The sequence below is a fragment of the Bos indicus genome, chromosome 19 (assembly GCF_029378745.1).
Source record: "Bos indicus isolate NIAB-ARS_2022 breed Sahiwal x Tharparkar chromosome 19, NIAB-ARS_B.indTharparkar_mat_pri_1.0, whole genome shotgun sequence".
Lineage (NCBI taxonomy): Eukaryota > Metazoa > Chordata > Mammalia > Artiodactyla > Bovidae > Bos > Bos indicus.
In genome coordinates, this window is record NC_091778.1 from 25,100,447 (window position 1) to 25,122,863 (window position 22,417).

General features: G+C 52.3%; 1 protein-coding gene across 8 annotated transcripts in view; it reads left to right on the forward strand.

Annotated features, from left to right (window-relative positions):
- The window catches only part of RAP1GAP2 (RAP1 GTPase activating protein 2), a 218,431-nt gene that overhangs the window by 182,835 nt on the left and 13,179 nt on the right, over positions 1-22,417 (forward strand). For all 8 annotated transcript variants that reach the window (XR_011561953.1, XM_070772829.1, XM_070772834.1 and 5 more), the window contains 7 exons: positions 425-554; positions 3,871-4,026; positions 9,394-9,465; positions 9,978-10,064; positions 11,428-11,562; positions 20,317-20,454; positions 22,181-22,299. Coding sequence is in view for 7 of the 8 variants with exons in the window: in XM_070772829.1 (XP_070628930.1) it covers positions 425-554; positions 3,871-4,026; positions 9,394-9,465; positions 9,978-10,064; positions 11,428-11,562; positions 20,317-20,454; positions 22,181-22,299 (837 nt within the window). In the remaining variant the exon portion in view is untranslated. The remainder of the gene's footprint in view (positions 1-424; positions 555-3,870; positions 4,027-9,393; positions 9,466-9,977; positions 10,065-11,427; positions 11,563-20,316; positions 20,455-22,180; positions 22,300-22,417) is intronic.

Sequence of the window (22,417 nt, forward strand, 5' to 3'; positions counted from 1 at the left end):
GATACTCTAGGCGGGGCTCACCACCATCAGGACGGCTGACTGCCCTTGCTCAGGGCTGTGGACCTGCCCTTGCAGGGAGAAGGGCTTATGCCCAGGCTTGGGGGCCCCTAGCAGCTGGGACAGCATTTGTCTGAAACTGTGGCTGGACCTCCATCTTCCCATGGTGTGGAAGGGACACAGCCGAAGCTAGGAATGGAGGGTCTGCCTTTGTCTTCTAAATAATCATTTATGGTTGGAACACCAGGGCTCATCTGCTCAGATGAGGGTTATCTGCTTTCCCCACATGGTAATCTCTCTGCCCTCAGCTCTTCCATATCTTCCCATTCATTCTCCTGCCCCTATGTCCTTAGGGAAGGTCGTGCCAACTCGCCCACTTCCCTTTTCTCTCTCTCTCCCTGCCGCCACCTGCCTGTTTCCCTGACAGTTTCCGAGGAGGCCTGGACGTGACCCACGGACAGACGGGTGTGGAATCAGTGTACACAATATTCCGGGACAGGGAGATCATGTTCCATGTCTCTACAAAGCTGCCGTTTACCGAGGGAGACACCCAGCAGGTAACTGTGTTCAGAATGGCTTTGGGAGCCTGGGGCGTGCGAGGTGAAAACCTGGATTCAGGCTGGTGTCCCCCAGGGCCCGAGGCCCCTCTCCCCATTTTCATAATCCAGAGGCCTGTCTATTCAACTTTGTTTCTCTTATCAAAGCCTGTCCTACTGCACGGTCACACCAAGGCTGCAGGTTAGCAGCCTGCGTGGGAGGCGGGACCGAGTTCTTGGATACCCCTCGGTCACAGCGAGGCCGCAGGTCAGCAGCCTGCGTGGGAGGCGGGACCGAGTTCTTGGATACCCCTCGGTCACAGCGAGGCCGCAGGTCAGCAGCCTGCGTGGGAGGCGGGACCGAGTTCTTGGATACCCCTCTGTCACAGCGAGGCCGCAGGTCAGCAGCCTGCGTGGGAGGCGGGACCGAGTTCTTGGATACCCCTCTGTGACTGATGGGGAAGCATTAAGACTATTTCCCAGGTGATAGGGGCAGAGTTGGGAGCAAAGCCCAGGTGCCCTGATTGTGGAGAGTGGTGATGAAAGAGTACATGATGGGGTCTGCACATGGCAGCTTGGAGCCAGCTCTGCCACCTTAGGGCTTTGTGACCTGGGCAAGCTGGTAACCTCATGGTCTCATTCATCTCATCTGTAAGATGGGGCTTATACCACGAACGTCAGAAGGTAGTGGTGGAGATCACGTAGGGTTCCGATTATAGGGCTCAGTACAGTGCCTGGCTTGTGGCAGACTTCCTACCTCGCAGCTGTTCACTGCCCACTCTTCTGGCTCAGAGATGTAACACTGGTTACTGCACGAGACACGCCCTCACCCCACTACAGCTTTTCTAATCCCACAGCCTCACCTCTCAGTGCACCTGCCGTGGACAGGAATCCAGCCTTTGGCTTGACTGGAAACCCCTGGATGAGACTGCGCTTCACGTGTGTCCCCTCTTCCCCTCTCGTTTGCTGCACAGACAGTTGCATGTCCTCAGGGAGGACCTGGCCTTTTTTTAGTTTTGTTACTTTATTTATTTTTTATTATGTTTTTTTCCAGGTTGTGACTTATTGATTTTTTTTTTAAAGTTCTTTGACAAGCAACATTTTAAAATTTAATGATGTGTAGCTTTGAATTTACTGCTTTAAAATTTTAATGCATTTTGGTATCTTGGCTAAGAAATATTTGCCTTTTCTCAAGTCATAAAGATATCCTCCCAGTTTTTTAAAAAAGTTATTTTTTAATCGGAGGATAGTTGCTTTACAGTGCTGTGTTAGTTTCTGCTGTACAACAACATGAATCAGCCATACGTATACACGTGACCCCTCTCTCAGGGCCTCCCTCCCACCTTCCCCTCTCCGTGCCACCCGCCTAGGTCAGCACAGAGCACCGAGCTGAGCTCCCTGTGCTATACAGAAGCTTCCTGCTAGTTATCGAGTTTATATGTGAGGTAGCATGTGTATGTCAATGCTACTCTCCCAATTTGGCCCATCCTCTCCTTCCCATGCTCGGTCCACAAGTCCACTTTCTACACCTGCATCTCTATTCCTGCCCTGCAAACCGTGTTTTTCTTTTTTTTTTTAATTTTTTTTAAGAGGAGTTGTTTTGATGGTAAAATAGAGAAATAGTCATTTTGTTTATTTATTTACTTATTTTGGCCATGCTCTGTGGCATGCAGGATCTTAGTTCCCTGACCGGGGATGGCACCCGGGCCCTCGGCAGGGAGAGCCCAGAGTCCTAACCACTGGACCGCCAGGGAATGTCCGACCTACCTTTCTTCCTCCCTGAGCCCTGAAACCAGTAGCTGGTGTCTGCGGTGGCCCCGTTTGCCCCGTCCCACCCTTTGTACCATTTTAGTCTCTAGGCAGATAAGGAAGGAACTTGGGCCTTTCACCAGCTTCGGACTCTGTTGTTTCTGAGCAGGGAACCCAGGAGGGAGCACAGATGTGATATTATAAACAAAGTGCCTGGCTTCTTAGGAAAAAAGGAAATTGGCAAAGGAGACTGTGATTTGGCTCTAAAATAACTACTGAATGTTCCAGAAGCAAACAGGAGTAGGACTCCTTTTGATTCCAAGCTAGGTTTTTGCTGTGTTTTACCTTCAGCTCTGTTCCTTCACGGCCCCCTCACCCCTCGCCCCAGCCTAAGACTGAGGGCTGTTCTCTGCCTGTCTTGCTCTCGGTGTCTCCTCTGTTGAGTGGGACGTGCACAGAGCTTGACTCTCAGCAAGGACTGAATGGATATTAATTTTTCATCTGAAGAAACAGGATGCTGTGTGTGGAATAAGTGAGACGATTTGTAAAAGTGCCCCGTGCGGGGCTCAGTATACAGCAGGTGCTCAGTAAGTGGGAAACTCAATGGGAAACATAGTTTGCATGCAGGAGGTGCTTAATAAAGGAACAAAGTAGATAAGTATCGAGCCAGGATTTGGTATACAGGAGGGCCTCAACATTTGAAATCATGCGTGTGAACAGCCCAGCATGGTTCCTGGCACACAGTAGGTGCTTGGTGATTGAGAGCTCCTGTGACAGCACCTGGCAGAACCTGGGATCCTAAATCGGGGTCAGATTTTTCTCTCCCCCATGACTGCCATCAAGCCAGGTTGTCCATATTTCTCTAAGCCTGGTTCTTCTCCCTCTGGCCCCTCCTTCCCGTGCATCCACATTTCCGTCAAGTGCTCCCTTCTCTCCCAATCTCCTCTTCCAGGAAGTCTTCTCGGATTACCATTAGGCCTCTGACTTTGGCCCCTTCTCTGCCCCCATAGTATCAGGCACTTCGTGGGTGGTGACTGATTTCAGTTCAGTTCAGTTCGGTTGCTCAGTCGCGTCCAACTCTTTACAACCCCACGAATCACAGCACGCCAGGCCCCCTTGTCTATCGCCAACTCCTGGAGTTTACTCAAACACATGTCCATCGAGTCGGCGATGCCATCCAGCCATCTCATCCTCTGCCGTCCCCTTCTCCTCCTGCCCCTAAATCGCTTTGTTAGTGCCTTTGTTAGTGTTCTCAGGCAGCTCCACCAGTGTCTGTGTCCCTCTCAGGTCAATTGTGAGCTCTCTGAGGGCAAAACCCAGCCTCACTTTTTAACCATTTTCCCTGAGTCCTGAGTCAGGGCTAACTCTACATGCTGTAGAGCTTGGTCCTGACAACTTAGGCATTTTTCTCATTTTTTTCCTTTTTAGTGGCTTCTAAAGATTGAAAGAAAAAGGTCCCTGGAGAGAGAGGTCTCCGTGTTCCAGGGTTTATGTATAAAGATAGAATAATGAGGAATTTCCTATATAGACCAGTTCTGTTTTCAGGATGTTCTTACTGGCTTAGAATAATGGAAACCTTTTTGTTTAGCTCCAGAGAAAGAGACACATCGGGAACGACATTGTGGCCATCATCTTCCAAGAAGAAAACACACCGTTTGTCCCAGACATGATTGCCTCCAACTTCTTACATGCCTACATTGTCGTGCAGGCCGAGAACCCGGGCACAGAGCCCCCATCCTACAAGGTAAGGAGAAAGTCCCGTTGGAGGAAGGACGTAGAATCAGTAATATCGAGGAACACCAGGGCTTCGTGGCTCCTCAGACCATTCTCCAAAAATGTGATAGATTTCCCATAAATTCTCGGGTTTCTGGGATTTGGGAGCGAGACTCTTGGAGAGCGCCTCCTGAAGTCATCGCATCCATCTTGCTGCCCCTGGGCTTCCCAACCTCTAACTCAGGGGTTGAAGAGCTCCTGTGTCCCTACCTGGAATCTGGTAGTGCCGTTTCCTAGAGCGGGGAACAGCCAGAGAAGAGTGAAAGAGAAAAAGGGGAGAGGACTGTCAGGAAAGGGGAGCGGAAGGAGGGTGGTAACAAATGAAGGGAAGAAAGAAAAAGGAGAGATGTTCATGGTGAGAAGGGTGGAGAGCAGGGGGCCTGGTAGACCCTGGCCCCTGGGTGGGTCCTCTGATTTAGCCATTCTGGGCAAATGATCTCAAGTTGAAGACTCACAGGGGGTTGTGAGCATCTGGGTCTAAGCCTTCTGACGCATTGGCTCAGAATCCTTGGGGATGTAGCTGAGCCTCAGCTGCCCTCACCTTACCCTCTCCTGATGGCTGTGTCGCTAACCCTCCCCTTCGCTTCTCTGTGCGGAATGAGTCCAACTCCCTGGGTAACAGTTTCTCTATATCACAGTGGTGTTGGGATGCCTGGGATCCTAGGGAGATAGACTGGGGCAGAGTTAAAACGTGGATGTTTGACAGTCTTTGAACTCCTTGTAGATAAGGACAAAATGTCAAGTTCACATGCTTCTTTGTGTTTTCTGGGGAGAGGGGCCACAGCTCAAATTCTCAGAGAGCTCCATCCTCTCCCTTACTGTAAGGGAGAGGGAAAAGGAGCCTGGGAAAAGGAAACCGTAGGCCTGAAATGTTTCCTGTGCATGTGTTTATATTTATTTTTGGTTGCACCGGGTCTTTGCTGCTGACCTCCTGCTTTCTCTAGCTGCGGCGAGCAGAGGCGACTCTCCGCTGCGATGTGCGGGCTTCTCACCGCAGTGGCTTCTCTTGCTGTGGAGCGCGGCCTGTAGGGCGGGAGGGCTTCAGCAGCCGTGGCACACAGGCTCAGTAGCTGTGGCCTGTGGACTCCACAGCACAGGCTCAAAAGTCGTGGTGCATGGGCTTGGTTGTTCCGCAACATGTGGAATCTTCCCAGACCGAGGATCGAACCCGTCTCCCCTGCTTGGCAGGCGGATTCTTATCCACTGTGCCACCAGGGAGGTCTCTGTTTTCTCTATAGTAGCTGAGGCCAGTGCTGGTCTCTGGGGTTCCTGAGGCCATAGCACCTCCTAGCCATCTTTACACAGTATCAATTTTGCCTGAATATTTTGGGAAAGAAAAATGCTGTTATATAATCATGTTATATAATTTTTATACTAGTACAAACCCAAGTGTATTAAGTACAAAATTCACATCAGCTTTAAAGCCAAATCGGAGGCTTCAGAATAAAACAAAGCCCAGCCCCCCTAACTCTCTCTTGTTGAGAAGAGCTGATTCCTTTACATGCCCACGTTCAATCCTCTTCTGGTGTTGAGCAATTTTAGCTGAAAAGCTGGAGAAGCCATGGTTTGGGTGTTTCCTTGAGGGCTTTGACTGACACGGGCAGTCACTTCAAACAGTGGCTTGATTAATTTCTCAGTGGAAGTAAGTGTTCTCATTCAGTGCCTGCCATGTCACTTGGAAGTGACATAAAAAATAGTTTCAGGGAAGGGACAGAAGAGGCCGTGAGTACAGTTCAACCATCAGGACGCTCAGACAGCCACCTGGGTCCTCTAATAGCCAGTGGAAGCCGAGAAGGCGCCTCAGAGATGTGGAAGAGGAGGGCTCCCAGGCCCTGCCAATCAGTCATTATATGTACATATGGCTCGTCTACTGGCCAAATGAAGCCTCTTGTAGATGTTTTGTATCTGCTTATAGTTCCTGATAGGAAATGGGGTTCAGCTAACTGGCTCTTCAGTTTCCAAGAGCTTTAGCAGAATGGGAAAATAGAAGACAGAAAAAAAATCAGAGATCCAGGGAAGTACCACCCCACCTCCAGTGGTGATGCTGGAAGTCTTTATAAACCAAGTCTCCCCAGCCACAGTCTCTGGTCCCAGGAAATGCACTGTCCTCAGGGAGAGGGTGAGAACCAGAGCTCATAAGGACAGGGGGGCTGCACATGGAATGTGGGACCTCAGGCTCCACCTGCCTGCCAGAACTGAAGCCAGAAGGCAAGACCTGTGAGCTGGGGGCTGGGTCCGGGGAGGGGGCGGGGCAGGCAGGAAGATTAGCCTTTCACTGTGTTCCCCAAAGCTTTGTCTATCCACACCCCCAGCAGCACTCCAGTGATGGGCAAACTGAGGACATGGTTAGATCCTTCAGGGGGTCCAAGTGTCACCCCTGCGGGCCTAGAAGCTATGGCAAAGGAGGCTGAGATTTCCCTGGGGGCTGAGCAGTGCCCCAGGGGCCCCCCTGGGGAGAACAAACAACTGGAAAGAGGAAGGGGTGAAGGACAGAGGTGGAAATAGGCAGGAAAGGTCCCCACACTGAGAAGCTCTGAAATCCGGGGTTTGGTCCTGGCCCTGCCTCTGACTGCTGTGTGACCTGGGGTCGTTCCTTCCCTCTCTGGGTCTCTGTTGCCTTCTGTGTGAAATGAAGAAGTTGGAGTAGTTCTGATACGCTGAGCAGGGGAAGTAGGGGGAGTTGAGAAAGATGGGCGTGTGTGTGGATTAAGAAGTGGTTTGGGGGAACTCTGTAGTATTTTAGGTGTCCTTTATTAGACAGCATGGAAAATATTAAAAGCTTCGAGTGAAAATGGTTACCCCTTCCTGGGCATCTGATCTTGCCGGACACTGTGCTCGGCCCCCGAAAGCAGTCTTCTTGAGTTCTCCCAAGCCAGGAAGGCTTCCATTAGCCCTGTTTCACAGGCAGGCAGATTGAAGCTGAGAGCTTGCGTCTCATAAAGCCTGAAGCCACCAAGCGTGGAGACAGTGGAGCTGGAGTCCTGTTCCTGTCTGACTGTGGTCTTCATCCCAGAGCTGTCAGGGCACGTGGGAACGTGGACTCACGACCTGGGGTGTGAGTCCCAGAAACATGAAACATCACATTGGAGTGTGTTTCACATGTGAATTTCATCCTTAACCTGCTAACTTGAAACTCCAGCTGAACCATCATTAGGAGTCCCTCCCCTCCCAGACTCTTCAAGTTCTGCAAAAGCATCAGGAATCTTGTGTGAAGCAGACCACAGGGGTGGGCTGCTATCTGTGTGCCTGCTTCCCTTCACTACTGGTCTGTTGCTTGGGCAACCTTGTGGTCCCCTAAGGCTTCCAGGCCACGCTTGGACAGACAGGATCTTAGTAAGCCTGAAGTCCCTGGAGGCTCCCCGCCTCCCTGGCGCATCCTCGTTACCCACAGGCCCATGCGTCCTTCCGCTTTCTAGTCCTGAAGAGTCTCTCCCCAGAGTCACCTGCTGCCTCTCTCCTTCTGAGCCCTGCCCCCACCCCTGCAGGGAGGCCTTGGCTGGATTTAGAAAACAGGAAGGTGAGGTTGTGTTTAGGCAGCTTCTGCTTTCAACTCAACCGTCCCCAGGAAGAGGGAACAACAGAGGCTCGGACGTTTGGCTGGAAAAGGGTCAGGAGATGGAGCATGTGGGGTCGAGAATGGCCGTCAAAGGAAGGCTCCTCTCTCCTTTCCGTGGGCTTGTCTGGCTGGGCGACTGGGGTGGATTTAAGAGTGTGTCTTCCCCAGTCAGCACAGACTGCTCTAACGCACGCCTGAGAAGGAGCGGGCACGGGATGGGAAGAAGGGAGAGCAGAGCCTGGCCTCTGGCCTCATCTCCATCAGTAGCCCCTCAGTGGCCTTCCCCTCCCCTCCCCCCAGTTTTGGCTCCACGGGTGGAATTCTTGACTTGTGCCATGGCTGCACGGTGGGTGGTGGAGGGGGAACAGTTCGGCGGCTGGAACCAGCCAGAAATCACGTCAGTCAAACACACACCATTTCCTGACTCGGGGCACTGCAGGGGTGGGGGGTGGGAGTGGCAGCAGCTGCGAGGACAGCCCTGCGCTTGGGGAGAGAAAGTCATATCGACCGGCCCTCTCTGGCTCCCGCCCCTCCAGACCCTGGCAGGACCTTTGCTTGGCCGGGCTCCGAGCTGCCTGCTCACCCCGCCTGGCAGACTCTCTGCATCTGCCCTACTTCACAGGCCCAGGAGGCTGGCGGCGGACCAGCACTGGGCTCACGTCAGCAGCTGCCAGGGGATGGGAGAGGGCAGAGTCTCCAGAGAGGCCTGCAGCCTCTCTGGAGGTGAAACCAGGGCACCTCCGTGCAGAGGTGGAGGAGAGGTGCAGGCGTGGGGCCTGTCCCAGGCCTGGGAGACCCCAGAACACCTCGGTGCCCCCTCTCACCAAGTTCCTGCTCAGCAGGCGGGCCGGGGGTGCACACCCTACCCAGAGCCTGGGGCACCCCCATGCAGAGCACCTTGGTGTCCCCCCACCCCTCATTCCCAGCCTCTCTGTGTCCTCTCTGTAGAGTAGCATCCCAGTCGAATGAGGTAATGAGATAGCATCTCCTGGGCTCTTGTTACTGCCTTAGAATTAGGACTCCCAGCCTGGGCTCTGGTGCTCTGTTAGTTCAAGCCTCACCTAGTCTCACCGATGCTTTGTATCTGAGACCAGGGCTCCTGAACACCAGTCCACCGACAGCACAGAAACTCTTAGGTGTGTTCGAATAGTTACAGACTCCTGGCTTCACCCCAGAGCTGCTGATTCAGTAGGCTCAGGGTGGAGCCCCTGCCATTGGTGTTTATTTTTAAACACTTGAAGGGATTTTGAAGTCTGGCTAGGTTTGGGAGTCAGTGTTGTGGGAGAGAGCCCCAGAGCAGGATTGGGAAGCTTTGGATTCTCTGTTCATCTCTGGGGTTCATCTCTGGAGCCTTTGCAGGGTTGGCTCCACAGCTCTGGGCACCTGGTTCCTCATCAGGGATCCAGGGCTGATAATCCTCTCTGTGTCCTCTCTGTAGGGTTAGCATCCCAGTCGAATGAGGTAATGAGATAGCATCTCCTGGGCCCTTGTTACTGCCTTAGAATTAGGGTTCCAGGCTGCTCCTCAACCCTGTCCAGGTGTCTGGCGTCCGGCCTCAGGAATGCAGAGGAGGGCATGTGGATGGCTCTATGCCGTCCAGCCCCGCTTCTAGGAACAGTGACTCCGGTGTGCCGGCAATGGCTCAGGAGGCACCTTACTGTGTTCTCGGAAGGGGCGGAGGGAGAAGGGAAGTAGATCCCCCTGGATCGGGGCTCTGAACACGCATCATCCTCAGCTGCGTTTCCTCCCTCCTGGCCCACACCACGCCCCTCTGTGTTTCAGGTCTCAGTCACCGCCCGGGAAGACGTGCCCGCCTTCGGCCCACCCCTGCCCAGCCCCCCTGTTTTCCAGAAGGTAAGAAATTCTCCTTTCTGCCCCTCTCATATCTGAGACTCTAGGTTTCCACACCTGAGTGGCAGGGAGTGCAGGGGGCCGAATTGGGCTGGAACTTTCAGGAGCACCTGCAGCAGGGTCAGGGGAATCTCCTCGTGTGGGGTCTCGCCCCACCTCTCCTTGTGCTGCCAGCCTGACCTGCACAGGGTCTTTTGTCAGGCTGTTTGACGCTGGGGTTACCTTTCTGCCAAAAGAAGGGTTTTATGCCATGATCCAGTCCCAGGAGCCCTGGGCACAGATGGCTTGCCGTCATGGAAATGCCACTGTGGGGTGTGAGGGTTGGTTTCCCAGCCCTGGGGAAGCTGGTTTCTGCGCTGGTATCTTAGCAGGTGGGCTTGGGCTGGGCTAGAGACGATGAAGTGTCAGACCTTTGAGGGGCTCTTCCCAGACCCTCTATTCCGCCTACCACTTCCTGTGGCTGAAGCCCCTTGAGCAACAACAGCTATAAGGGTGGGATGTCTTGTCTGTTCCAGGGCCCGGAGTTTAGGGAGTTTCTGCTCACCAAGCTCACCAACGCGGAGAACGCTTGCTGCAAGTCGGACAAGTTTGCGAAGCTGGAGGTGAGAGCGTGGTTTCTGATCTTCCTCCTGCCCTCCCGGATAGCCTTTTCTTGGGGGGTCTGTTCTTGGGGGCTGTTTAAGATGGGGAAGCACCATCTTTGCCCCTCAGAGCCTTCAGCCTTGTGCTGGTATGGAGCTCTTTCTTCTTGTGGGAACTCCATCCAAACTTTAGGTCTAGTCAGCCATTCTCTGATCAGCACCTACTGTGTGTTGGACTCTGTTCTGTTCCCTGGGGTCCTGGGGTCCTGGAGACAGAGTTTCTGCCCTTAAAGAGCTTGTAGGCTGGTGGGACACAGATAGGATGCAGTGCACTAGACTGTGAAGGAGGCCGGTACTGAGGCTGCTTCTGCATCTGGGGAACGGAGGGTGTGTTCAGGGAAGGCTTCTTGGAGGAAGTGGCCCTTGAGCTGCTGAATCTGGATATCTGATAAATCTTTTGCCGGGAAGAAAGAATGAGAATGGTTATGCCAGGCGTGAGAAACAGAGAGCATGAGCAAAGGCCAAGCAGATTTAGAGCATGACTTTGTGAGCATGACTCTAGAGGATTGAATGTGGCCTAAGCATTCATGTGGAGTCTGGAATGGTGGGAGGCCCCTTTGGCAATGCTAGGGGGTCAGATCAAGAAAGACTTCTAGCTAGAGGTGATGGGGCCCTAATAAAATACAGGAGGGTGTGGGAGAGAGGGGAGATTGAAAGGGAAGAGGGCAGGAAGGGTGGCCAGTTAGAAGCTATTATGGGAGTCCAAAAGACATAGTGACAGCTGCTTATACTGGGCCTAGGACATGGTTAGAATCAGAAAGACATGATGTTTATAAGGGTATGGGGAAGTGGGTTTGTGAGGTGGCTCTTGAGCCTTTGGCTTGGGCTCTTTGCTAACATGGGCACCACTGGAGATGGGTTCTATCTAGACCTGCTATTTGGAGGTGCTCACAAAGGCTAGGTTGCTGGAAGAGTCTCTTCTGGTCTGTGTGAATGCCCTCCCTCCTCTGCCGCCCCCCGCCCTGCCCCTGACAATGAAGGCTATATACATGGCCCTGGATAAACATTTGGATGGAGAAGAGCTCTGGGTAGTTGGGTACGTGGAGGTGGCGCCTGGGGCAGAGATCTGGGCGGGGAGTCATCAGGGCAGAGCCGTGGGAGGGCAGGATGGTCCAGGGCAAAGGGGCAGAGGGTAGAGGGCAGAAGGCCTGAGTTAGCTGCAGCATTTGTGAGTGTGGAGCCCAGACAGGAGGTAGGTCCACACCGTCGCCCGGATGCAATTGATCAGAATAGCAGCCCTTGGGCCAGGTGTCTGGATCCCCCCAGGGAGAGGGCACGCCTCTGCCACCAGTGCCAGCTTCACAACGCCCCTTTTCCCTTCCAGGACCGGACAAGGGCCGCCCTCCTGGACAACCTTCATGATGAACTCCATGCCCACACTCAGGCCATGCTGGGACTGGGCCCCGAAGAGGACAAGTTTGAGAATGGGGGCCATGGGGGATTCCTGGAGTCTTTTAAGGTACAGACACAAGAGTGGCTGGCTATTGCTAGGGCAGCGATGTGTGTGGGGGTGGACCCCCGGAAGACAGCAGGGCAAAGTCCTCGTGATCCTGACCCCAGAGCCCAAGTGCCAGCCAGAGGGGGGCGGGCAGCAGGGGCATCACAGGTGTTTGCAGAGGGCAGGGGCATCAGGGAATGTGAGTAGTCAGAACACCAACAGTGTCTCTGGCCATCTTCTACCTCCTTTCTTTGATCTGTATCATCTCCTCCTGGCCTGGTCTGGTAGGCAGAGACAGGGGAAGCGTTAGCAGCAGGAGAGGAGCCTGTGCAAAATAAGAACATTACTGCTTTCATCTGCCTCTTTCTGTGGTCGGGGACGCCAGGGCAGGATGATAGCAGAGGCAAGGACACAAGCCCTAGGGGTCTCTGGCAGCCAGTGTGGGAGACTGCAAGGGTTGTTCCCAACTGGCAGGGCAGTGGAGAACCTGGCCAGGGCCGGTGGGATGGAGTTACAGGCAAGTCCTTGTGGACTTTGCAAAGTGGAGACTTTTCTAACCGGAGAGTGCTACTAAAATAAGTAGTGAACCTCCTGTCTCTGGAAGTGTTCAAGTCGGGCTTTGACAGACACTTGGGATAAAAGGTTAATCATCACATGCTTGCCAAGTGCTGGTTGGTCTACCCAGTGTTTACACCCATCCTCCAATTTGAGCTTGGCTGTCAGCTTGTGCAGTTGGCAGAACTTGGGTCTTATTATCGGATTGATCAAAAAGGTCATTTGGATTTTTCCATAACATCTTATGGGAAAACCCGAACGAATTTTTTGACCAAATCAATATTTTTCACTCACATACCAGGGGATAGACTGAGTGAGACCAAAGGGCTGCTCGAAATGTTACCCCTACAGGAGAGGTGGAGCCTTGTTTCAAACCCAGGTTTTCTGGTTTTTAGGTCTGTGTTCTGCTGGATTGCCCATTGCAGAATGATTTATAAAGCTGCCATTTTGGTGGCAGTATGTGTGAGGTTGGGTTGGACCTGCCCATATTAGAATCCCAGCCCTATGTGATCCTGGGCATGGTCTTTAAAGTCTCTGAGCTGCGGATTCCTTACCGACAATACAAGGATGATCAATAGGACCTCTGTCGTGGAGTCAGTGGGAAAACTCATTGAAATGATGCCTGGAAAAGTGCATGTGGCCTGGAATACAAGAAGTGCTCAGTGGAAGTGTTGGCTGGTATTACTGTTTTCATGGAAAGTGAAAGCTTAATGCACATGATCCCATCAAAAGCCTCCCGACTGCCTTCTGTGCCCTGTGAGGAAGGCTGTTATTATGGGCATGATAATCTTGGTTTGATAATTCACACTCAGTTTTAATAATGATGGGTGTGATTTTACATGTGAGGAAGCTAAGACTCAAAGAGACAAAGCAGTTTGTCCCAAGTCACCCAGCAGACACGGGAGTTAAATCTGGGTCTGCCAAATTCCAAAGGCTCTTGTTCTTAACAGCTACATGACACTGCCTCCTGGTTCCCGACTCTGTTAGGACTCCACCCATGCTAGCCTGGCCTGGACAAGCCTGGGGTCCATCCCTGGCTGCCAGGCTGGACTGCAGAGAGCAGGGCAGGGCTCTGCTGATCTAGTTGGGGCCAGCTGCTGAGATTCCTCACAGGGGTGGGGGTAGGAGCCAAGCTGCTTGCTGAGGCTGGCGGGAGATTCCTGGGGCATCTGTTTCAGTCCTGATGGTCAGAGCCAGGCAGGGTGAAATAGAAATTGGGAGATCAAGAAGAAAGGGGGATGAGGGATAAGAGACGAGATGAAAGGGGAGGAAGGAGGAAGCCAGGTTGGCTAGCCCAGCCAAGAGAGGGGTGACCATACCAGGTAATTGGGAAAACCTTTGTAGGCTCCCCCCACCCCCCATCACAGCAAGCACATCAAGCTGTTCCTGAGTCCTACAGTCAATGTAATTCATGTAAGACTCGAGCTGCAGTTGGCTAGCTAACATCATGTTGTATATTGCAGACATGTAATGAAACCTTTGTTGCTTTCGGTTTTGCAGGTTTTTTTCTGTATCGAGGAGTTAATAATTAGTTTTTTAGATTTCAAATGTTTCTATAACCTGAAAAAGCGTGTAGGCTGTGGACAGTGGATAAAATGGCCCCAGCAGCTACAGACAGGTTGTGGGTCTAAGGGAGAGTGGCCTGAGGCCATTTGTTCAGGCTCTTGCCTCCAGCTGGGGAAGCAGTAGTATCTTTGACTCCAGGGGGTCCAATTAAAGGGCTTTTCCAAGAGAGATGCTTCAAGACTTTATCATTGCTCATCTTTGATCCTGTAATCCAGGGAATCCATCTTTTCAACCCTAAATCCTTCCAACTGTAGGCTGAAGATAGACTCGCTTCTGCTTTCTGCTTCCCTGTCTGTCTTTGAGGTAGCACTGTCGGGTAAGGGGACAGTCATGTCACGGTCACCGTCATGGTCAGTCACATGGTCAGTCACACCGAGTAAGCCTTCAGAGCTCTGCCAGTTATGATCAGCTTCTTTTTTGCAAACCTTGCTGGGAACTCAAGTTCTTTCTCCCTGTCCCTTCCATCGTTGCCTGCATGCCTCCCAAGCTGGGGGCAGGCCAGGTGTAGTGGCATGAAGCCCAGTAGATGGGAGGGTTCTGATGTTTGGGCCGTGCCTGTGACCTTGCCTTGGGTCTGACCCAGCTCAGGAAACCGTCTCTAGTTTTGGTATTTCTTTAGGGGCCACTTGAGTGGCGTTGGGTGTCAGAATCACTGGCATTCCCTTGGAACTCCTCACTCAGACCTCCGTGGAATCTTTCATAGGAACGGTGCAGGAAATGACCTCAGGAAGAAAAGTTGCGTGTTTCATCTCTCTCCTGTCAAATTTCTCATCTCATAGGCACGTGGAAACAGAACTGAGAATTCCCAGGACTGAAAGCCATGTCAGTCCTCTCTCCCCTGGCCTCTGTGATTGTTCTTCTTCCACCTCCAGGGCAGACCCATCACTGCCCTGGGCTGTGCTGCCCGGCACACTACTTAGAATAGCTCTTCACCTGTTACTTCAATCCCCTTGGCTCTCATTTAAGCTTTTCTCTCGTGAGAAACAGAACCATTCGTTTGTGAGCATCAAGGCATGCTTTTCAAACTGAGATGCTTAGAGATATTCTGAGGAATCTGCCTGTTTACAAACCCTTTGAAATTTTGCACTTTTGCTTTAGATGAGTATCTATCTCACCTGCTTCGCAGGTGGCGCTGGTAGTAAAGAACCCGCCTGCCAATGCAAGAGACATAAGAGACGTGGGTTCAGTCCCTGGGTCGGGAAGATCCCCTGGAGGAGGGCATGGCAACCCACTCCACTAGCCTTGTCTGGAGAATCCCATGGACAGAGGAACCGGGTGGGCTACATTCCATGGGGTCGCAAAGAGTCAGACACGACTGAAGTGACTTAGCACGCATATACGCATAAGTATCCATCTATCTGTACGTGCATATTTCTAATTATAGAGGCTAAACTTTTACCTTGAAACTCACCATTAAAAGATATTTCTATGGACTAGGTAGGTATATTACAGATACAGTCCAGGGACCACTGTTGTTGGAGGTCTGTGAACATATTTTTGGAGGCTTGCAAGAAGACTTCTTTAAAAGGAGTGTACATTACTGAAAAACAGTGACCTCTCGACTATTGTTCTCGAATGCCATTCTGAACCACTGCCACCTATTGATGAAGTTTTTATTCGTCCTGGCGGGCTACAGTCCAAAGGGGTGCAAAGAGTCGGAGATGACTGAGTGACAAAGCATGCACACAATAAAAGGAAAAGAGTGATGATACTTGATGTATCCACATGCTATGTGAAAGAAAGTGAAAGTCGCCCAGTCGTGTCTGACTCTTTGCAGCCCCGTGGACTGAATTCTCTAGGCCAGAATACTGGAGTGGGTAGCCTTTCCCTTCCCTACTGGATCTTCCTGACCCAGGAATCAAACTAGGGTCTCCTGCATTGCAGGCAGATTCTTTACCAACTGAACTATCAGGGAACTAATACCCCTACCAATTGAGCTATCAGGGAATTAATACCCCAAGCAAGAAACACAGAGCTAGCCCGCTAGCTAGCTAACCCTCCGCTGACCTCATCATGAAGAAGGGGGATGAAGGACCATGGAGGGGATGGTCACGCAGTGTCAGGGGAACTGGGACCACAGCAACCAGGGAGTGGTCAGGTGACTTCCCAACCTCTGAGGGTATGTGGTAGGTGATGCACTGGTCTTCTCTGACCCCTAGTGGCAGGAGAGGAGCACCGAGCTGCAGAAATCCCTGTAGAAATCCCTACAGGCAGGGCAGCCCTGTAGCTTGTGGCTTGGAGCTCTGGTCTGTCGAGGTGGAGATGCAGAGGGATATTTCCTTATCCCACTGGGCTGCTAGAGGGACCGAAGACCCATTATGGACCTCAGTACTTCCTGACTAGGAGCCATCCCAGCAGGCCAGCAATTAGCACCTTTCTCTCCAAGGCCCTTCCCTACCTCTGGTGCTTGCCAGAGTATCAGTAGGCATGTCCCCATTAGTGCTCATGTCTGGGCACTGTGTCTTGAGTTTGTTAAACTGGAACACCACAAAACCCATCTGTAAGCATGATAGGTTTGTGGTTGACCTGGAGGAGATGTGCTTCCTCCATGATGCTAACTGGTACTCAGCTCCCTTCCCCAGCTGAAATGAAGTGACGTGAGCAGGTACCCAGAAAGTGACTCCCTCTCTCTTTTCTGACTCTCCCAGAGGAGAACTCATTTGAAGGTAAGCCAGGTGAACTGAGGGCTGGGAAACCCTAGTGACTGGGGATGGCGATGCAACCGGAGGTGGTTGGCTGGTAGGAGAGCAGACTGTGAGTACAGGTAGGGATAGTTGTGTGAATTGGGAATAGACGAGTCAGAGACTCCAAGGGCTGGAAATGTTAAAATTTCAGATCAGTGCACAGAAAACCTTTCCAAAGGTCATGCTGTCCGCTGCTGGCACAGGCAGCCTTGAAAGCATGAGCTTGTCCGTGGGAAGCAGAGGGACGGTGCACTGGATGTACTGGGGTGAGTGGGAACAGGTCCAGTCGGTCCCTGCAGGGCTGATGCTCCTGCAAAGGTTTCATGCGCCTTTGCACCCTTGCCTTCTTCTTTCTACAGCACTGCCCTCCGCTCTTGTCTTCACCCTTTACCTTCTGCCCAACTTGAGAAGCCTGGTGCTTCCAGCTCTATAGCAGGTTGAAACTGATGGAATACTTTAGACCATGTCACTGGGTGATTTTGTCCGAATCAAGCATTATTTTAGGGTTTGGAGGGAGCCATTGTCTTGCTCTCCTTTGGTCCCTAAGGGTGGAGGAGGAGGGCTGACCCCGAGCATGCAGGTATCACACCAGGTGTCCGGCACACCCATGTCCTCCTCATGTTTATGGGCCAGAGGACTGTCTCCGGGAGGTTCACATGCTGTACTGGGAAGAACCAGGATGCAAACCCCCTCCTGTTTGCTTTGAGCAGCAGATGGCTGCCCTACACATCCCTGGAATTCCCTGTCAGTCCATTATCTATCTTTCTTGTCTTGTTGACTCAAACAGCGGCATCAGGGGCATTCAAGAAGTTTCTTCCCTGACATCACTGTTGGAGATTTTGTGTGTGTGTGTGGTGGTGGTGGAGGGGAGGTGCTAAAGCTTCATGGTTTCTGATCACCTTCAGTCCATCAACCAGTTGAATTATATGTTGAATCTGAACCACTTTTGGGATCCTGGAGCCCTTCTGTTTAGAGACCAGGTTCTGAGTTTGGGTCCTGGCTCCATCTCTTACCTGCAGTGTGACCTGGGTCATCATTTACCTCTAGGGACCTTTTCTATTGGTGCTGTCCTCTCTGCATCTGGGAATGGCAGGATTCCATAAGATCATGTATGTGGAGCTCAGTAGACCAGATACCATCACACAGGGCTTATTACCCATGTCAGATGTTCTCTGGAAAGAGACCGCAGGGAACACATCAGAACATAAATGACTAGTTGACATGGCGTTGTTGATGGCCAGTGTTGGTGGCACCTGAGGGCACCCATGGAATGAAGCGATGTTGAGATTGATGGAGCACTTGATTCATTTAAGGATCGTTGATATTTATCTGGGGACTCCCTAGCATGGTACCCTGCTTTCCCTGCCTTCAGTTCTCCATAAGGTCCGTGACTTAATGATCTTCGCATGATGAAATGAACAGAATGTGGTGGCTGTTTTAACCATGTTGCAGTAAACTGTTGCTCAGTGATTCTAGAGCCTAGACAGGGAGAGAGGAGGAGAGAGATGAGATCCCTTAAGGGGTGTCTTTCGCTCAGACGGGAGAGGCTAGGTGGCATGAGGAATGGGAGGTTGGTAGGTTTCATGCTTATTTGCAAACAGTGCTCCTTCCTGAACCAGCTTCTCTTGTCAGGACGGAAAGGCAGGCAGGCTGTGGTTCTCAACAGAGCCTGACCTTGAGGAGACACCCCCAGGGGGTCTGCTGTGTGGGTTGGGGGCACCATTCCTGCTGATTTCTTGGGACCACCGTGCTGCAGACCAAGCTCTTCTCTCGATACTTTAAGGGAGGGAAGGAGGTTAGCTCTTCCACATGAGACCATCTGGAGGTTGGCTCGTGGAGTGTGTAAGCTGACACATGCGTGTGCAAGTGTGGGAATGAACCCCGTGAGGATGGGAGCTGTGTCTACATGTTCATCCTTCCACGTCAATTTTCTGAAGCTGAGGTTCTACTGGCTCACACAATAAGGAAAGTCCATTAGCTCACTTCAAACAGGGCCTGAGGTGGCTCATGGTCATCCAGGTTTCTTCTCCTTTCCCCTCTGGCATCCTCAGCTCGTCAGCTTCGTCCCTCAGGCTTGATGCCTCTTGGCCTCCAGGTGGCTGCTATGGTTTTAGAAGCAGACATGTCACATTTCTTTTGGGGGTCATTGAGGAAACCTTTCCCCAAAGCCTCCAGAAGGCATTCCCTCATGTTCTACTGGCAGGGGGATGAGGGGGTTATGATTTAGTCCTTTGTCTCAAGGAGGAAGAGGGGACATTGGACAATGGTGGCTCTGCTACCAACAAGCGACGTGGCAGTGGAGGGGAAAGGCACCTATTTGTGAGCAACTAAGGCAGTGCGTGCATGTACGTTTGTATGTGGACCTGAGGCCCCGGGGCCCTGAACAGCTACTGAACGCAGAGGGCGCCCCCCACTGGCCCTGGGTCTTTGGCGTCACCCTACTTTTAAGGAACGTGTCCTGTTCCCCCAGCTGACGCGTATGCTTCTTGGGGGTAGGGGCTGAGTCTTCAACTCTTTTGACTCCCTTCCCTTAAATCTCCTTATTTCTGGCACAGTGCTGGGCACACGGGAGTCACACAACAGATCTTATCACTGACATTAGAGTAGCCGCATACGTGGGCTATTTATGATGCGTGGGCCCTCTGTGTGCAAGCTCACCAGAGCCCTGCAGTGTAGATCTCCTCCATCTCACTTCACAGGTAAGTCTCAGAAAAGCCGAGGAACCTACCAGGGACACCAGCTGATAGGTGGTGGAGCAGAGAGTCCAGATATAGTCCTGGCAGTAGGACCCTGGCACTCCATGCTGGTGATCTCTAAGCTGCATTGCCTCCTGGCTGTATTATTGAGTCACCGAATGAGTGATGAAAGGGAGGTGATGGGAGAGAACTTCCCTTCCTAAACATTCAAGTCATCTTTGAAGGCGTCCAGAACCAGGGAGTAGCATCCACGTGGTAGGTGGGATCCTGTGAGCCTTCCCTGGTCAGGAAATCCTCCCCTGGGTCAAGGTGAGCACTGCCTCTGGAGGACCACTGCCCATGAATCTGGTTGCAGAACCACTTTGGTCTGCAGAGCCACCTAAGGGCGTGGTCATCACCTCCTCGGCCCATCCCTGCTGAGGGCTCAGCAGCCTTGATTTGAGCTCTTCTCTTCCCTGCCTGCTCTGTGACAAGCCCCTGGCCATCCTGGTTGTCCCCTCCTGGACACGTCACTGTTTGCCCATGTGCCCTTTGGGCTTTGGTGATCCTACATGGGCCTGAGCAGTTCCATGCCCCCAGCAAGAACCCACGCCTCTGCCCAGTCTGAGCATGCATCTCTTCTTCCAGCAGCTGTGTCAGTTTGGAGGCTTGTCTTCATAATCTCTTAAGCCCCTGCAAGTGCGAGGGAAGGCTCAGTGCGTGGATTAGTAAGAGCTCCTTATGGTTCAGCAAGGTGAATGTATTCCACATTGCACACAGCACACTTTGGGATGATGGCAGAAGGACTAGCTGGTGCATAAATATAGAAATACTTTTAATTTGTGCAAGAAAAAGTCAGATTGGGGTCAGGCACATGACCATATTTAGTCCCCACGTGATCCTGCATGGAGTGCATCATTCTTGTTTTACAGACGAGGAAGCTGTAGCTTGGAGAGGTGGTAGCCAGACGAGGGTCACCCGGGTTTACTTGGCTGTCCAAATCTCTCTTTCCTCACCTGTAAGATGAAGATAACAGCCTTTGTCCACCTTGCCAGGAGCTGGGACATTGGTCCCTAGACTTCTTCTGGCTGGTGTCCTCTCTGACCTCTGCCTGCAAACAGCCACCCATGCCCAGAGCATGGAGTATATTAAAATTGCAAACAGTAGTGAGTGTGAGTGTGTGATCATGTGTGTACATGCTGAGGGCTGTGTCTGCAGACCCGATCAAGCGGACACGGTCATCGAAAGGGACCAGACTCCAGCCCTTAGGCCTCTGTCATCTGCTCTCCCGGCAGAGGGCCATCCGCGTGCGCAGCCACTCCATGGAGACCATGGTGAGCAGCCAGAAGAAGCAGCATGGCGGGGGCATCCCCGGCAGCCTCAGCGGGGGCATCACCCATAACAGCGTGGAGGTCACCAAGACGACCTTCTCGGTGAGAGCTGCCTGCCCGGGGGTGGCATCCTCCCGGCCCCAGTGGGGGAGGCTGGGGCCAGGCAACTTAGAGCAGGGATGACAGAGGGAAACTGAGGCTGTTTGGGGAGTGAGCTCAGGCCTCTGACATGGAGCCTGCATCCCTGGGGTTGGCCCGGCCTAGAGGCCCTTTTGTCATCCTGTTCCCTGAGTTTGCTCGACCACTGAGTCAACCTCAGAGCCAACCCTGCAAAATGGGCCTGAAGTGAGTCTCTTTGCTTCGCGGCTTGGGACCCCTGACTGTGAGAGGCGTGTCCTTGCTTTGTTCTTATTAATGATAACAGTAGCTGTCTCCCACCCCGCCCCCACCCGCTTTGGGCTTTGCTGAGCACTAGGCACTGAGCTATATCATTCATGAACATTATCTGATCCATTCCAGTGACAGTTCCTGGAGGAAAAGGAGGCCCAGAGGGTTTAAGTGACTTGCTACAAGTCACCCAGCTAAGCTGAAGAGCTGGGATTTGAATGCAGGTCTCGCTGATCCAAAGTCTGAGTTCTTAGTCACTGTGTAGATAGTTCCCAAGGAAGGAACCTGGCAGGTCTGTGGGTTTTAGTCTGGTCAGCTCACACCAGAAGCTGGCCAGCCAAGGAGCCAGTCAATTCTTTAAAAAAGCAAAGTGACTTTGCATTTGCATGGATTAGACTTTTTTCTTTTCATTGCAGAACATGTCTACCACGATACTAATCATTAGTATTATAAATAATGTCCCACAATTTATTTATTTATTTTTTGGCCATACTCCATGGCACGTGAAACCTTAGTTCCCCAACCTTAATTCCATGCTTCCTGCATTGAAAAGTGGTCTTAACTGCTGGACTGCTGGGGGAGTCCCTCGCATAATTCATTTAACTTACCAAATGTTTTCATTATTATCTGGTTCCTCCCACAAGGTCTGTGAATGAGCAGGGTAGGGCCGTTTTAATCTTTATTCTGTGGATGAAGAGACTGAAGCCCAGAGGGCTTTGTCACTTGCCCAAGGTGGAGAGCAGAAGCTGGGACCTGGGTTAGGAGCCTGATGGGCTCTAAATGTTGGCCATAGGCTCTCATCTCCCCCTCCACGGTCTCCCAGCTCTCCATGGTCCCCTTGCATGTGGCTGAAGCAGAGCCACAGTCTTGGGCTCCCCTTGCCTGGAGCTGTGTGTGCACCCGACTCTGCTGCTCTCAGTCTTATTATTGGGTCCAATCTGTGACATCAGCTTGGACCCATTTCTTGGTAGAGTCAGGAGCCCAGGCACGTGTGCTTGTCTGTTGGGGGTTTGCCATATGACCTAGGCCAAATCTCCTCATTCCTGGGCTCCTTAGCATCCTCACTGGTGAAGGCCAGAGACTGGTCCAGGTCTCTCTCAGGACTCTCAGCTCTGTGGTTCTCAGTCTGAGTCATCCTGTCCTTCTAAATATGTGGGACTCTCCTTAGGGTGACCCTGACCTCCAGGGATTCTGGTCTTTGGTAGATTGTTAGCTGGGTAACAGGTTTGGCTTAAGAACACAGGAAAACAGGCTGCAGGTGGCTTGAGTCTCAGGGTTCCAGCTCCCATTCCCCCATTATTAGATCTCACCTTCCTGGCTGGCTTGCTGCTTGCTGGGATCTCCTCCAGACCAGGGCCTATTTGTAGGTGGGAAAGGTGGAGGAGGAGAAGGAGGGCTGAGTTTGGGGGGTCAGCACTCACTCTGGCAGTTTCATTGGCAGCCTCCTGTGGCGGTGGCAACGGTGAAGAACCAGTCACGGAGCCCCATAAAGCGGAGGTCGGGGCTCTTCCCCCGTCTGCACACGGGCTCTGAAGGCCAAGGGGACAGCCGGACACGATGGTAACTGTCAGTTCTCACCACTGCTGCAGCTGTCAGAGGCGCACCTTGGGGAGGGCTTGGCATAGATCGGGAGATGGCTTCCTGTTGAACCTGGTCCCCACTTCAGACACCTGCACAC